The 16,349-nt window shown below is 37.7% G+C and overlaps 2 protein-coding genes across 2 annotated transcripts in view; one reads left to right on the top strand and one right to left on the bottom strand.

Moving 5' to 3' along the window:
- The first annotated feature begins 2,453 nt into the window (after positions 1 to 2,453).
- LOC107102983 (leucine-rich repeat-containing protein 3-like) lies at positions 2,454 to 7,336 on the top strand. Its single transcript, XM_015402476.1, has 2 exons — positions 2,454 to 2,686; positions 4,353 to 7,336. Exon 2 carries the CDS (start codon positions 4,420 to 4,422, stop codon positions 5,281 to 5,283), a length of 864 nt encoding a protein of 287 aa, XP_015257962.1. The 5' UTR covers positions 2,454 to 2,686; positions 4,353 to 4,419; the 3' UTR covers positions 5,284 to 7,336.
- A 2,347-nt stretch (positions 7,337 to 9,683) lies between these two features.
- The window catches only part of LOC107103054 (collagen alpha-1(II) chain-like), a 54,912-nt gene continuing 48,246 nt past the window's right edge, over positions 9,684 to 16,349 (bottom strand). Inside the window, exons 43-53 of the mRNA XM_015402573.1 lie at positions 16,069 to 16,176; positions 15,476 to 15,529; positions 14,793 to 14,900; positions 14,429 to 14,482; positions 14,230 to 14,337; positions 14,086 to 14,139; positions 13,811 to 13,918; positions 12,718 to 13,006; positions 12,299 to 12,486; positions 11,189 to 11,431; positions 9,684 to 10,732 (exon numbers count right to left, since the gene is read on the bottom strand). Of these exons, the coding sequence (XP_015258059.1) occupies positions 10,586 to 10,732; positions 11,189 to 11,431; positions 12,299 to 12,486; positions 12,718 to 13,006; positions 13,811 to 13,918; positions 14,086 to 14,139; positions 14,230 to 14,337; positions 14,429 to 14,482; positions 14,793 to 14,900; positions 15,476 to 15,529; positions 16,069 to 16,176 (1,461 nt within the window). The 3' untranslated portion in view covers positions 9,684 to 10,585. The remainder of the gene's footprint in view (positions 10,733 to 11,188; positions 11,432 to 12,298; positions 12,487 to 12,717; positions 13,007 to 13,810; positions 13,919 to 14,085; positions 14,140 to 14,229; positions 14,338 to 14,428; positions 14,483 to 14,792; positions 14,901 to 15,475; positions 15,530 to 16,068; positions 16,177 to 16,349) is intronic.

Raw genomic sequence — 16,349 nt, 5'->3', positions numbered from 1 at the left:
TTTAAGTGGTCACAGTGCAGAAAAATAATTTTTTTTAGCAACAAAAATCAAAGACAAAACTTAGCATGCTGAAGTCGATATAATTCATGGTGATGACAGACATCACATTAACAAGATATTTCTACAATCATGCATCAGTCAGGGTACAGTCAGGGGCCCTCCGATCTGTACAAGTGGAATAGGAGTTTGGTCCACATTACCAACATTAAGTCAGACACACCTGTTCCTGGTGCTTGTTGGACTCCAGCAGGGCTGCTCTATCACAAATCGCCTTTCTGCCCATGTTAGTCTTTGCTGTGTTTGGATGTTGGGCCAATTAGTACGATTTTATAGTTTAGTGTTCTGATAATAGTTTCTAGCATCATACGATACAAATTTATGTATGTGAAAGTATGATTAACATAACATTCTCTTCTGAATGGAGGCTGCTTATCCATCCAAACTGAAACTTTTCATTATTGAATGAAAGTAATTACTCAAGACTATTTTGTATTGATTTGTTACTCTACCCTCTGGAGGCAATCCATCAGTTATAGCTCATAAAGGTTTATCCTGAACTTGGCACCCACCTTCCATGATATATTTGGGTTCCGCTTTTAGAGGTTTTATAAAGCTCAAGACAAACTGGACGACACGGCAGATATTAAGGGAAATTCCCAAGCTTAATTTACAGGAACATGTTTAAATATTTGTTAAAAGGTTTAAGATTTGTTGGAGTTGCACATTTTCTTTAAGCAAAGCAAATAATTTTGAAACACATTTAGGCCTAATAGACATATTTTCCAAATCTGTACTCCACTTTTCTTTTTTTTTTTTTTTTTCATTAACAGTGATGAGGATAGTGAGAAAACAGCACCCTGGAATCCCCAAGTATCTGTGAGAACTAATACCCATTGTCTTCATACTGGCTAGTTCTTTGGGAGTTATGCCCGAAAAGCTTTTCCTGCACAAAAATCAAATGAAACAACAAATGTGTGGATAAGCTAGTATGATGGAAGATCTATGAAGATGTTTTTCATCTATAGCTTGATTGCTTCTTTGATATTTAAAAACATTCATTCTTCTTCCCCCGCTTATCTGTCAGGGTCATGGTACCAGTGCCTGTCTCCAGTAGTTTGCGGACGAAAGGCAGGCGGCACCCTGGACCGGTCACCAGTCGCATGGAAACAGTCACACACAGGGACATACACTCTCACCTAAGGACAATTTAGAGAAGCCAGTTAACCTAACAATTATGTTTTTGGGCTGTTGAACAAAGAGTACCCTGAGAGAACTCATAAATGCTGTATGAGTCAATTATTTTTTGTTAATAATTAACAGTTTGTTTTTGTGGATACTCTGGCTAAGTTTATTCTACTTATTTGTTTGATATCTGTTTTTAGATCATGTTTTTTTGGTTATTTAATTAAGTTTCTTTGTTTCTGGTTAGTTTTGATTAATTTGGTTGAATTAAGATTATAAATAGGCTGTCAATGGTAGAAACAGCATGCATCTGGGTGGACGTATTTTTTTCTTTTACCGGAGCAAGAGAAGCATGGAGGAAATGGTGGTCCTTTTCTGTTTGCTTGCCTGAGGAGAAATAAACTAAGAAAACTGAAGCAGTTTACCTGGAACATTTTTTCTTTTGCCTGCGTAAATTACTTGACCATGGTGCATCTGTGGCTTTTTTGGACTTTTTTTGTGTCATCAAAGCTGGGCCACAACATATGGATTCGGGAGAAAATCCAAACTCCATGCAGAAAGACGATAGCCTAGGAATCGAACCCAAGACCGTCTGGCTACAAGGCAAGTTCTACAAACTCCACCCCCATGCGGGCCTTTGTAAAACCATTTTAAGCAATAAATCTTTCATAAAACCGAAAACATGTCATTACTATGTCCTGTGATTCAAAACATATAGTCAAATAAACAGAAATCCGGTGGGAAATCACCTTTTAAAGCCTTAAAAAGGAAGAAGGAATTATTTCCTAATGGGGGTGGAACAAAGTAGTAACAGTAGACAGTTATTACTCCAATGCTTTAGTTGAAAACAATTATTACCTTACATTCCCAAGGGAATAACTTTTCAAATTAAAAGTTTGTTTTAAATTCCTAGTTCAATTTGGTGTCACTACAGTAAAAGATAATTTATTCTAAACCTTGGGGTGGCTGACACTGTTTGACTCTAGCCTTCTGCTTTAAGAAGTCAGATGATCTCTTATTTGTATTCTTTCGCTAACTTATCTCTGTGTACCTGCCCTCTTTCAAGCAGCTTTTCTGGAAGACTGATTCTAAGAATCTAATTATGGCAAAAGGTAATTAAGTTAATAGCTCATGGAGGTAACCAACGTGTTCTCAGAAAAACGAGATGGATGCCGGGGGCTAGGAGGGGTGGTGATGATGGCACACCCCCTCCGTGTTGTGATTTGCCTTTTACAAACACCCATCCTCAGGGAGAGGAAGAGAGATGCGGAGGAGAGAGAGTTTGTCCCACATCTTTACAGCTAAAAAGCCACCGAGGAGACAGTCCGCGATGGAGCCGTCTGCAGAGCGCAGAGCGCAGCGCTTCCATACGTGGATCTGAACAGAAAAAACGGGATTTTGATTGAAAGCGAACATAAAACTGCAAACGGAGCCTGATTTAAAAAAATAAACCCTGCTGTTGGACATCTTCTGGACTCAAACTTAATTTGAACCAGTTTTAAAGGTAAGTTAGTTTGCCGGACATTGTGTCTTTTGTGCGTAAAATGTGTTCTGTTCGTCTCTTGTCAGTTTGATCAGGAATTTTTTGACTTAAATTGTCAAAAAAAGTGTCAAATCCAAGAGATGAAACATTTTGCAGAAACATATGCATTATGAACTGTATAATTAAATTATCTTTATGCAAAATACAAATTAATTATAAAATTAATTATATAAAGATTTAGGCATGCAAAAGTCTGCTTCTATACATTTTATACTATTTTGATATTTAGGTTTCATCCATTTGAAAGCAGTTAAAGCACCCCCCCCCCCCCCCCCATAAAACTAGACCCCAAGCCCTGTTTTATTTTAGCCTCTAAATGATCTATTTTCCACTAAATACTAATAGACATTTGTTTATTTTTTAAAGCATATCTAATTTACCATATTTCCCCTCTTGCTTATTTTTAGCTCTACCTAATTGCTGCTCATGCATCAGGTTATTTTACCAAACTACAATTTGCATACAATCATTCAGTATGTAACTAAAAACCACAAGAATCTGAATCCCATTTTAGTGGACATTCCTCTTTTTCCCCAATTTTAATCCAGGCATATTAGACAGATCTAGGCCATACTTGAAAGTCTGAGGTTCCAGCCTTTAAGCACATTTTTTCTATTTCCAGTAGAGGGTAGAGACACCTGACAGTTTTGATTTTATTATGGAAACACGGGATACTTGACATTTATCAGGGCATTCTTGCAATCAGATTCAATCATCTCTTGAAACATGAGCTTCAGAAAGTCTAGTTTGTCTCAGGAAAACAAAGTGGCTTTGAAAACATGTTTTTCTCTGGAAAATTGCATTGAAACATCTACAGAGCAAGACAGGCTGAAAACAACAGCGACAGCAGAATACTTACAAATGAAACCTGTTAGAATTGAAATCATACAAGCACCAGGTTCTACATTAATTTATCTCATTATGTTTGCTTTTTTGAAAACTTTTCCCTTCCAACTGCAGGGAAGGTGAGCAGATGGTAGTACCTCCCCATTATTGTCACTTATTGACAGTGTAAATTCACCCAGGATTGATGTTCTTGTTCTTAATAGTCTAACAGGCAATACTTGGGGCATTGATTCTTCTTTCTCTAGCCTTCATCTCTGCAGAGCACATCTAACCCTTAAAGTGTGATTAAGCAGCCCTGCTATCATAGAGGCATAAATAGAAGAGTAAATGAGATGAAAATGTATTGATCTGGATAATATGATCGCTGTTATTCTGGTTCTGAAGGGCAAAACGGAAAGGAGACCGGGTGGAGTTGAGATAATCGTGTCTGATGATTTGTGTTCTTCTAATGCAGAAATGCAAAATGCTTTGCAACCTTAATAGGCCACTTAGGGTACCATTACAGCTACTGAGGCTGAGAATGAATGAGCAAACCTCTGCAGATAAAGGTGTGGCTGCATCCTTCACAAAATCTGGAGATTAATACTAAATTAACCACCCTTTCGGCAGAGTATCGCTCTTTAAATACATTTTTGTGTCGTATGGATCTTTAGCTTGATGAATCTTTTGGATATTTGAACTTTTTCTTCTCTGCATAATCCTCTGTAAATATGCTCAGTTTGTTTACATCTGGTTGCAGGTTTTCTTCTCTGTTCTAAACCCATTTTTCTCAATCTGTCAGGTTCCCTTGTTGCTGCTGCCTGAGTCTGATTGGGAACTGATGTGTGTCATGGGGATATGGTGAGGCGATGTGTACAAGCTTGTGTGAGAGAAGATGTCCTGCCATCAGTGGAGGAACAGGAAGAGGGTCAGGTGAAGGGCTGGATATCTACTCATGGCTGTGTATATCACTCCTGTTCTCGGCTTTGTGGGGTCAAGCAACCCCTCAGTGCCCGGACAGCTGCCACTGTGCCTGGGACACGGCCACCGTTCTGTGTTCAGATGCGGGGCTGCGAGAGATCCCAGAAGGGATCCCACCGGAGACTGTTTTCCTACACCTGGAGCGCAACTACATCCGGAACATCCCAGAGGGTGCCTTCAGCCACTTGGTTCACCTGCAGGACCTCTACTTGTCTCACAACCGCATTGACTCTCTCTCCTCAGGGGCTTTGCGGCATCTGGGACCCGACCTGCGGTTGCTGGACCTTTCCCATAACCAGCTGAGGCAGGCCAGTAGGGAGGATTTTGGATCCACTCGTGCCAAAACACGGCTTTACCACAATCCCTGGCACTGTGACTGCACCCTGCAGGAGCTGATGGAGACTCTGTACCTTGAACCTGAGACTGTGAACGGGATCATCTGCGAGAGCTCAGTGCGGGGTGTAGGTGAGGGGGGGCGGTGGGAGGACCCGGGGTCACCAGGGGAGCATGCAGGTCAGCCGTTGGTCAAACTGCTGGATTCAGGGGTAAACTTCTGCAGCCTGCAGAGGAAAACCACAGACGTAGCCATGCTGGTAACCATGTTTGTGTGGTTCTTCATGGTCATCGTGTATGTTGTGTACTATGTTCGACAGAACCAGGCAGAGGCCCGCAGACATTTGGAATATTTGAAGAGTCTACCCAGCCCACATAAGATCCCTACAGAGACAGACACTCTGAGCACTGGTTTCTGAGCAAATGTTTACGCTCAGTAATCAGATGCCATCTTTATGGAACGGGACTCTGAAACCCATAGAGGGATTCACACGTGGAGGAAAATAATCATGCCTAATTATTTCTTCGAAATAATTAATTTTCTTATTGCCTTTTTTTTCCAGTACAAAATTATAAGTTTTTCTTAATTTGTATGATATGCACTTAGAGAATGGCAAGACTTTTAAAAGCGCAGCAGAAGGGAAGATAAAACAGGTGTACGCATAAAGAAAGACCGTTTTTGAACATAATAACATTCTGCCTCCCTTTGTAGCCCCTCTGTTCTTCTACCACCATGCCTCGTACTGTGCTCTTTTATCTTTCATTAGGTCCTAATTAGGCGAAGTTGACCAGCTGACCCCTAATGAACAGTTGAAAGACACTAATCAATTGGAGTGTGTCTGTCAGGTGTGCAAATTCAGATGCATGTCCTTTGATTTGTCTGTATTTATGTGTGTGTTGGAGTTTGTGTGTTGTGCTCAGGCATCGTCACGGCCATTCTTATTTTGACAGTCCTGATTTAGCAACCGAAACATATTATTTACTTCACATCTGTACTCAGCCTGTGGGTTATCTAATAGTATTGGACTTATGTCTCATGAACACTCACATGCAAAAAATAATTTGATATAATGTTTGAATAATTTATTTAAGTATTTTATATACAAAAATCATTTATACATATTTACCAATTATTTTATTTAAATCAGCCTAAGGCTTTTGGCTACAGCACTTAAAGGTATAATGGGGGATTTTCCTGAATTTTGAAGTCTTGCCCTCCACTTTTAAAAAAAAATGCACAGGCTCAATCCTGTACCCACTCTTGAAAGGGAAAGCCTATTAAACGCAGCAAGAGCACAAACAAGGCCATTTCTCCTCGTGCACATCATACAAGCTTACTTTCCAAAAGAAGATGTGCAATTCTTCCACTATGTCAGACTTACTATTGGTAAGTGAAAATGGGGACAAGCACGTAGGATGGCCTTACGTAAACATATCACCAGAATGATTGACGATTAGGAAGACCACTTATTTTGATGATCCACTCGGAAAAACAGCATCCTCCACTATACATTTAAGCTTTTTTCACTCAAAGCCAGTGGTTACAGCTGTTACACTGTGTTGACCAGCCTAAGTGACAGTGAGAGGCATTTCATAGTGTTGGCCTACTGCAGAAAATACAGCATGAATTACATTTATAAGTACAGAAATACTTAAATAAAAGTTCAACATCCCTCCAAATTCAAATGAATGTGTTTGGATTGATATGATTCAGTTTAATTGAGTTTATTAATGTTGTGCAATTTCACAACACATCATCAAAGCATTTTACAAAGAAAATTCAAGGCTTCTACAAAATTCTGCATTTAGTAAGATTTGGAAATCTCTAAAGAGTGTAAATCAATAGGTGCAAATTGGATTTATTCGTGTCCTGCTTTGCTTTGATTATGAAATGTATGAATATTTTATATTTATGTTACTTTTTGGAACTATTGGTTCTCCACAGTTTAAGTCCTTCACATGTTATATGAAAACGGACTATTTTTAACACCACACCAAAAAACCCCCAAAACAAATCATTTGTCATTAAGGGAACTATTGATTTTCTTTTTTTTAACTCGCCATGTAAAATCTGATGAATTTCTTCTTCTTGACACATTACGGTAAATGAAACCCCCACTGGATTGAAAACCAGGTTTGATTGATTTTTCAAGAGGGTGTTGTAATCCTGTTTATTGTGCAAATGTGTCCTTAAAATGGGTAGGTTAGTATTTTATGTAAGACTTGTATCTAAATATGATATAATTCTTCTCTTCTGCAAGAAGAAATGTAAAAAATGTTTCCAACTGTTTAAATACAAGCTAAGCTTTTGTTCCCAACATCGTCTGAGACTTTATTCAGGTGATCGAAGCAAACAAATGTTTTTTTTCCCCCAGCTTTTTATTGTCATTACACCGTCACAAGTACAGAGCAACAAAATGAACTCTCTGCATTTATCCCATCCCCTTTGGGAGCAGTGGGCTGCCATTGTGGGGCCCCTGGGGAGCAGTGGGGGGTTAATGGTCTTTGCTCAGGGACCCAGAGTGGCAGTCTGTGGGAGTGGGGCTCGAACTCAGATCCTCAGGATTCCAAGCTCTATGCCCTAACCACTAGACCGCCACTCCCAAAATGATGTTCATCTTTGTTTTTGTAACTGACCTGTTATTTATTTTAATACCTCTGTATTAATGTCACAACAAGAGATGTTCTTTGAAAGATTACCTTGGTCAAAAACATTTATGAACTGAAAAAAAGAAAGAACCAAATAGTTTTTATTGCATGTACTGTCTCTTTTTGGACATTCAAATAGCAATCATCAGTAAAAAAAAAAGTTTAGAAAGATAAAAAGCAAGAATCCATAAAAGTTATTATGGAAAATTAGCACTCAATGCAATGAGAAACAAAATAAAATTTTTGTAAGTGTAGTGTTGCGTAAGTTATTATTTTTTTTATAGAACTGTAATTTTTTTGTGTCGATCTGTTGTAAGCATGGGGCAGTTGGACAAGGATATCAAGTAATTTGAATGAGAGGCCAGAAAAGTTTTTTTTTTCTCCAAAGTCTCCATATCTCATCTGCTGCTGCACACTGCCGGACAATGAGCTTAAAGTAGGCTACTATGCTTTTTAGTGTTCTTAAAAAAGGCTTTTTAAAAAATATTTATAATAAACAAAAACCAATAAACATTGCTATGGGAAAAAGAAGTTTCATCATCACTTTATTTCAAACTTAGTCCTGGTGATTATGTGTCTGTCAAGCAGAAGCTGAAGGCTGCAATACCATAACATGAAACCTAATGTTCCAGTAATAAAAAGGTGCAAATAAAGAAATGGATCAGTTTTTAATTTTAATTTTTCTTATTTCTGGAAAGAATGTGTAATTTCATGTATATATATGTATATATTTCTATACATCTGTTACATAGATTACCTTTGTTTTACTTGGTGAAATAAAGAGTAAACAGAGGTCTAAATTGACTGATTTTTTGTTTAACATTCTGTTCTTATCTTGTGTACAAATGACTTGGTCAAGCTGCTATAATTGTACCTGAGTTTTATTAAATATGGATCCATTTTATGTGCAGAAGCTGAAATTAGAGTAGGTCAGACACTGTGTATTAAACTTAGCCATTATCGTGTAGCTAAAGCTATAAGATAGTAGTAATGTGTCTTTACTGTTATTTACAAAATATACTTCTAAATTTCAAGAAAAATACTAATCAGTATTATCCCAAGGTCTAATTATTTATATCCCAAATTTAAAAAATGTCAACTTTTTGTAAGCCTGAACCGTTTTTTATTTTATTGGTGTTAAGTTGATCTTTAAATCATTTCTTTATTTTCATGTTTAGCTGAAACAAACTATTTAAATATGAAAAGTAATACAACAAAACTAAAAAGTATAATCTATATTTTTCTATCCAGTGTATTTTCTACAAGAACTTTGATGGGGCCATGTTATTATATTATTATGATTAAATCTATCTAATTGAATGTGTGCAGTTAGGGTAAAACTCCCACTCATACTCCTGGCTGATGCAAATTAAAATGTTATTTTCATACAATCAGAAAGTTCCACAATCTTCCCTCAATGATATGCTGAGGTAAAGATGTGTTATTTCTAAAGTAAAGCTCTGATTTCACTCAAGAAATAGAATAATAAATAATCAAATTAAAAATGTTTCTTTGGTTTAAAGGAATAAAATAACTCCTATATTTGTAGATAAGCTTTTATTTATTATTTGCTTGTATTTCTTCCCAATAATTCTTTGCAGCAAACCCCAAGTTAGGCAGATTTCAGTCACATCACCCTTCGAGGTCCCTCCATAGATTCTCCACTGGAATCATAACACTGACATTACTTCCAGCCAGAAGAAGCATGTCAGTCCAATCATTACTTTTTATATAATCATGCCTTGGATATAAATATAGTGTAACTGTTAATCACAAAATTCAATAAAACTCCACCAGTCCAGTACTTGGGTTTTGGCATTTATTTCCAATTTACATTAATTTAAACGTAACAAAAACAAGTCAAGACCATAGTAATAATAATATACTAATAATGCTATTATTATTAATAATAATTCTATTATTAATAATAAAGAATATACACAACCTCACACATTTGAACCCTCTGCAGTGGAGCATTGGTGAAATACATCCCAGATCATGTGTGTGTTTCTACTTTGATGCAGAGGGTGTGTGCTGTGTAAGGGGACCAAAAGGGGTGGGGGTGGGGTTATGGGTCAGGATGAGGGGCAGCAGACTGGTCTCACATATCCAAATATACCTAGAATGACCAAGAATTATTATTGTAAACTAAGTTTAGATATGTTTTGTATTTCTTTTTTTTTTATGTGAGGTAGTCTTAAATTGCCGAATCAAATTTTTAGAAAACACAAATTGGTGTATTCCTACACTGATTGCAAAGCCGTATCACTTATTTATGTTCATGTAAAGGTCAAAAATCACAGTGAAAACCTAAATCCTAGGATGAAATGGTATCTGACTCGCTGCATGCGTATTGCATTGTTTAAAAACACAAACCGTTTAACAATAGCACCATTGACTTTATTAAAGTACACAGTAATTTTGATACACACTATGGTTGGAGGAACAGGAACAATTGCACTTTCTACAGTATTTTGAAATATGTTTGGTTCCAAGAACTAAAAAGATCATTATTGGTCTGGGACATACGAATGATGGGATGATCAGAAAACAGGAGAAAGTTGGCAGATGCGGCGTCTTTTTCAATAAAATATTTTTCTTTTCATCAATTGGCAGCAATCTCAGTCCTACCACACCTGGGACCTTAACCTAAACAATAAATAAATAACACCAACACATTGTCATCTCTCTTTTTCCCTGGTATGTTCCTGTTTTCTCATCATACTTCCTCCTTCTAGATATTGGGTAGGTGAGCAGGGGACTGCTGTCACAGCTAGAGAAAAACTGGGAGATTTAGGGAGTGGAGGGTGTCCATGAAGGGGGAGAGAAAGGACTGAAGGCAAAGCTGCGGCTGGATCACAAATGACAGTTAGTTGGTGCCATTCAGTGCAGATATCCTACTGAGTTCGACTTGGAAAAGCACTTTTTATTTAAAAATAGGTCCCATGTGGAAAAAAAAAGTGTCTTGATTTTTTTCTCTCTTTCTCTCCTTTTTTACTGAAGTCTACTCCTCTTTCCTTTTCACCTTTTCAAATAGCCACTTTTTTCCTCTTCTTGTCAGCTGCTCATTCTTTACAAGAAGCAAACTGCCCCGATATCAACTCCAAACTCCTGGTCTGCTCCACCGATATCCATGGGAGCAATGTCTACGATAGGCAGACGAGAGGTCTTCTGCGACCTGTATTCAATCACTGTCTTACCCCACTGTCCTGTGTGTCTCTGCATAGAGAAAAAAAGAATACAAAAAACAATGTAAAACATTTGGTTTTCCCCTGCTGCCATCAGACTGTTGAACTCTAATCTAGACTCTGCATCACAGTTGTAAACATCCTATTTGCACTACATGGCTGATTTTTTTCATAATCCCTTTAAATAGAACACAACTCCATGTTCTACTGCATTTTGCACCATATTACGGTAATTTATTTGTGCTGCACTGAACCTGTCAATATCAATGCCTTTTGCACCATGTCTTTAAACTTGTTTTCCTTTTCTCCTACACTGTTTACATTCTTAATCACAGCTGCATTTAAAAATGGAAATGTTAATTTCACAGTTATAAGCTGCTCATTCACTGTTAAAAAGCTGTATGCATCAAACTTTCAAAGTTTGTCTAGGTCTGAGGTTTACCCCCCTAGAGGGTAGATTTATGTTTACGCCATCAGGAATGCATACCGTGCAACTGTCCTCCATGACGCTGTAGGTGAAGCGGCTGTTGCCCTCGGCTCTGATTTCCACATCGTTGGAGCCTTGGAGCAGCACGGCCTTCTTCAGGTTGCTATTTGAGGCATCCAGGTATGCCACGCTGTTCTTGCAGTGGTAAGTGATGTTTTGGGAAGCCTCAGTGGAAAGCAACCTCAGGAAAGTCATCTGAATAGCGGCGGTGTTAGGGGCCAGGCTGTCATCACCATAACTGAACTGCATTGGATAGAAAATAATAAACCATATAATCTTAGAGCTCAGCTAGTGTTTTTCAAAAAGCTTACGCTTTGAAATTGTTTCATTTGACATATTGCTCATTTATAATGTTATGGTATTCTTAGTTGGATGATCATGAGAGCACTGATTCTGTAGAGTGTAGACAAAGATTAGGAAGTCTATCATGAGGACAAAACATCTGATTAGCGTAGGGCTGAAACAATTAATCGGATTAATTGTGATTAATCGATTATTGAAAAAAATCGTCAACTACTTTATTGATCGATTAATTGTTAAATGGAGTATAGAGAATGTCAAACATGCCTTTAGCTGACAGAGCAACCCATTTAGAGCAGCAATTATACCAAAATTGTGAAAAAATGTTGCATTTAAGATAAAAAAAATAATTTTTGTCTGTCAACATGCTCTATCCAGAGTTTAGTTTCACATGGTTTACTTTCGTAAAAGGTCTTCTTTAAGGAACCTTTGTTTTTCTATAAGTAATCAATTCATTGAAAACATTATCGACAGATTAATTGATTTGCAAAATAATCGTTAGTTGCAGCCCTAGTGTGCTAACATCATCAGATCAGATACAAAGGAAGGAGATACTGATTAGATACTGATTATCTGGTTGTCTATATTTCTTTGCCAAATGCAAAGCAAGACACACACAGAGGTGTAATAGAATATAACATTATAATACATTTATTTTATATTTCAAAAAGACTTCTTAGCTTTCTAAAGTTGACCTTTCCTAAACATCCACTCCTCTATCCATTATAAAAATTTTTGTTAGCTTGTGCCAGAAAACCAACAGTTAAAATGATTCCACTAGAAACTAAAAAAAAAGGTTGCAGATCTTACATGGAACCCTCCATTCATTGTCTCTCCGAACCAGACATGTTTGCTGTCTTTGCTCTTGCTGGACCACCAGTTCTTGCGTGGGATCTTAGCAGGCCTAGGATTCACACAGGACTCCCCAGTCTCCATATTGCAGAAGACCTTGATTGCATCAACGGTGCAGCCCTGATTGGGATCAATCCAATACTCACCTATAAAAAATAAAAGAAAAACAACAACAAGGGATGAGGCTGTATCACTAATATGCATCACTCTTTGTGCCCAGCTGATTAAAAGCTTCTCTCATTACATTGGTGTTTTGGTATCCTATAGCACAATTTAGATTTTAGTCAAATCTTTCATTTAAAAACACAAAAATATTTTTTTCCAGTCTAAAAATCAATTCTGCTTTATAATTCAATCCAGATCTCATTGACACTAACCGCTCTTCCAGTCAGGGTGGCACAGCTTTAGATCTCTGCAGGTGCGAGCAGGGTTCTTCTTGGACCCCTCTGGGCTGCGAATGTTCTCAATCTGGTTGTTGAGAGACTTGAGAGTGGCGTCGACCTCTGCATCGTGTTGACGGAGATTGCCCGCGGCCTGGTCAGCCCTCATGTACCTGAGAGGATCTGGGGACTTTTCTGTTTGACCCAGACCAGCAAAGGCAGACATGTCAATGCCAGGACCAGGGGGACCAGGAGGACCAGGGGGTCCGGGGTTTCCAGGGGGACCCTAAGAGACAAAAAGAAAATGTTTCTTTTTATTTAGCTTTCCTCTTTACTTATGTTTTCCTAACACACTTCTGGATTTTTATTCCATTTCTAGACAATTATGTAAATAAGGTCTTTGGAATATAAAAGTGTTCATTTATGCCATAATTTTTCCACTTCTGTTCTGAAGATTGTTCTGTGAGATGCTTTATCTCTGACCTGTCTGCTGTGTTCCTCGCTCTTCAACATCCTTTTTTTGCACTAATGTTCTCTAAACCTCTTCGCAGAATTTTATTTGGGGGTAGCATAGTGAAAGGGTTTAAAGGCAAATCTGCACTACACATTTACTGGCTGAAATAAAAAAGAAAATCCTGGATCTATTTCCTTCTACTTTACACTAATATACTACTTTGTGTTTATCCATCACCTCATGTGAACTTTGTTGCTGCAGCATGGCAAAATGTAAAAAAAAAAAAAAAAAGAAATCATGTGGTGGAAATAATAATTACATAAGAGGGAAATTAAATGACAGTTTTTGGTGCTGTTTTCAGAGTCGCCAGCACGATTAACAGCACCTTAACTTGTGGAAAGATTTAACTCTTGATTTTTTTTAGGTATATTATTTGTTATGTTTTACATTTCCCTGGCTCCTGATATAAGCTTTTGATAATTATATTTATTTGTCTGTCAAGTTGTTTAATTTTTTCTGCTGTCCCTGGTATCATTGTACAAACTGTATATTCTATTTTATAGAAGCTAGATGCAGAATGAAACAAACAAACAAACAAACAAACAAACAAAAAAGAAGCTAGGGAGTTCTACTTACAGCAGGACCCGAGTCTCCAGTGCGACCACGAGGTCCAGGGGGTCCGATGGGTCCTGGTAAGCCATTTGAACCATCTTTTCCAGCAGGACCAACAGGTCCAGGTGGTCCCTATAAAGGAAGATAATCCTTATCCCAACATTTAACTAACATGGTGTTGCATTTAAACAGATGTTTTTTTTTTTTTTTCTGTCAACATATAATGTATCATTTTATATGTAAAATCTGAATAATTTGACATTTTTAATAGCAAAAGTTTCAGCTGAGTTTGTACTCACTCTTTGCCCAGATGGCCCAGCAGGTCCAGTGGCACCCTGGTCTCCAGGCTGACCCTAATGCAGAAAAGAGGCAAGAAATTATACCATGAGTATAAATAAAGGTAGAGTTTGATACAAAATGTAGGATAAAATGGGGATTCCTACAGGTGGTCCAGGAAGACCCTGCAGACCAGTGAAACCTCTGTGTCCCTTCTGTCCTCGCTCACCGGCCTCTCCACCTTCACCCTTATCGCCACGTGGTCCTTGCGGTCCCTAAGAACAATGAAAAACACCCTAATTATTATACCACAAGGTTTCATTTCAGTTCACAGTGGATCATAGTCCAACCATGTAGGATACATACAGGCATTCCTCTGGCACCAGCTGGTCCTGGAGGTCCAGATGGTCCTTGAGCACCCTAACGAACAAAAGAAATGGTAAAGAGATTTTTCTACTACCACTTAATCATGTTTAGCATAGCTAAGTATTTTCTACAACACACTTGATAACTCATTAGGTTTAAAATATTAAATTCACACAGTCCTTATTATGTAAATTAGAAAAGCGATTAGAACAAATATTTGAGATATCTGCCAATGATAAATTATCCTGCTACCCTCCATCAGATATGTTAATCTTAACTTGGCAAAAAATTATATAAACATCAATACTACAATGGAAAAAAAAACAACAAAAAAACAAGAGCTTGTTTTTGATTCATTACTTACAGACTCCCCTCTGTTTCCCTGTTTCCCAGTAGGACCGACTGGCCCAGGAGCACCAGGAGCACCTGGTGCACCAGGTGCGCCAGCAGGACCAGTGTTGCCACGGTCACCCTGCAGCAAAAAGGGTTCACGTTGCAAAACACAACAGAGGGATGAAAAGAAACAAAACATTTATTAGTCAAGTAAAAAAAAAAGAGTTTTTTTTTTTTAATTTCCTCGTTTAAAAATGGTAAAAAGGGATAAAAGTATTAATTAGAAAACCATTACTGCATAAAAAATCTCCAAAGAGAACATGTTTCTTGCCTTTCACATAAATGCAATTTGGACTCCTCCCTCTCGCTAACATTTTATTGTAGTACAATCAATATCCAATAAAAAGCCCTACATAGTAACAGCTTTTCTCTATGGTATAAACGCCATTATCAGCAGGACGTCATTGTATCTTTCACAAATTGCCAAGGAATGACCCAAAGAAGATGAGAGAGGTAAAGTGTTCCTCTGACTCCTTAGGTTCGAATATAATGGCCACATTCTAAAGAGACTGAAGGTTCCTTTAGCAGAATCCCACATTTTCTTTGTTTTTTCCCCCCCTGAATAAATCAGACAATGACAATGATAGGTGTGTATTTAATTACAATGTAATGGCCGAAACAAATGTTTGACTCGTTACAATTCATGTTTTCTACCTTAATTCCAGGAGAACCATCTCTACCAGGAGGTCCATCAGATCCAGGGTTGCCCTGTTAGAGAAAATTAAAGTGTTAATAGATTCAGACCAGGTGTCCTGAATAATTATCAGCTGCATAATCAGCCCGGCTATAATCGCACCTAATAATAGGACATAATGCAAATGTATGAGTGCTGAAAACTGAGGGGACATTCAAAGGCTCATTACTGATTTTACTTTTTTTTTAAAACTGTATGTTGTAAGGTAGGAATTTAAATCCTGTAGTTTTTTTGTCTTTTGGCCTAATTTAACTCTGGAACTTTTAAAAGGATTTTTGAAACTTTGATCCACCATTCAAAAGTAACAAAAATGTTTTTGGACATAAAAAACAGCAAACATAAACATCAGCGAACCTATTCAAGTTGGTGGGTTGCTTTCTTATCAGATTGCATTTTCTTTTTGTTAAGAGGAGACTTAATAAGATTCCAGTTCCAGATCACAAGTCAGGCCTATGGTTTTTCTAACGTGTTTTACATAATTTGGAGTCTGAAACTACAGTGTGGATTTCTGATCTGATCCAACGCATGCTCTAGGGTAGTTAGTTTTTCTGACCTCTCTGCCAGGCTCTCCAGCAGGTCCAGTAAGCCCAGGTGGTCCGACGGGTCCAGGGGGTCCACGGTCTCCAGGACCACCAGAAGCTCCCTGCTTTCCAGGCTCCCCCTAAGAGGAATAAGAAGAACTCTTTATATTAACAAAATGTCGTTTATGGTAAATGTTAAACAACTAAAGAACTCATTGATTTGCAAGTATTTCAGCTTCTGCTTTTTTTATTCTAATATCAATAAAAAAAAAATAATGAAATGAAGCTAAAAACCTTTCCCAGACTAAATAAT

This window comes from Cyprinodon variegatus, unplaced genomic scaffold (genome assembly GCF_000732505.1).
Source record: "Cyprinodon variegatus isolate N-32 unplaced genomic scaffold, C_variegatus-1.0 Scaffold34, whole genome shotgun sequence".
Classification (NCBI taxonomy): domain Eukaryota; kingdom Metazoa; phylum Chordata; class Actinopteri; order Cyprinodontiformes; family Cyprinodontidae; genus Cyprinodon; species Cyprinodon variegatus.
Note: the sequence above shows the minus strand (reverse complement) of the source record. Positions and strands in the feature narration are given on the sequence as shown.

What these genes read in the sequence shown, in the direction of transcription:
- LOC107102983 (XM_015402476.1), top strand. Translation starts at nt 4,420, where the DNA reads ATGTGTACAAGCTTGTGTGAGAGAAGATGTCCTGCCATCAGTGGAGGA.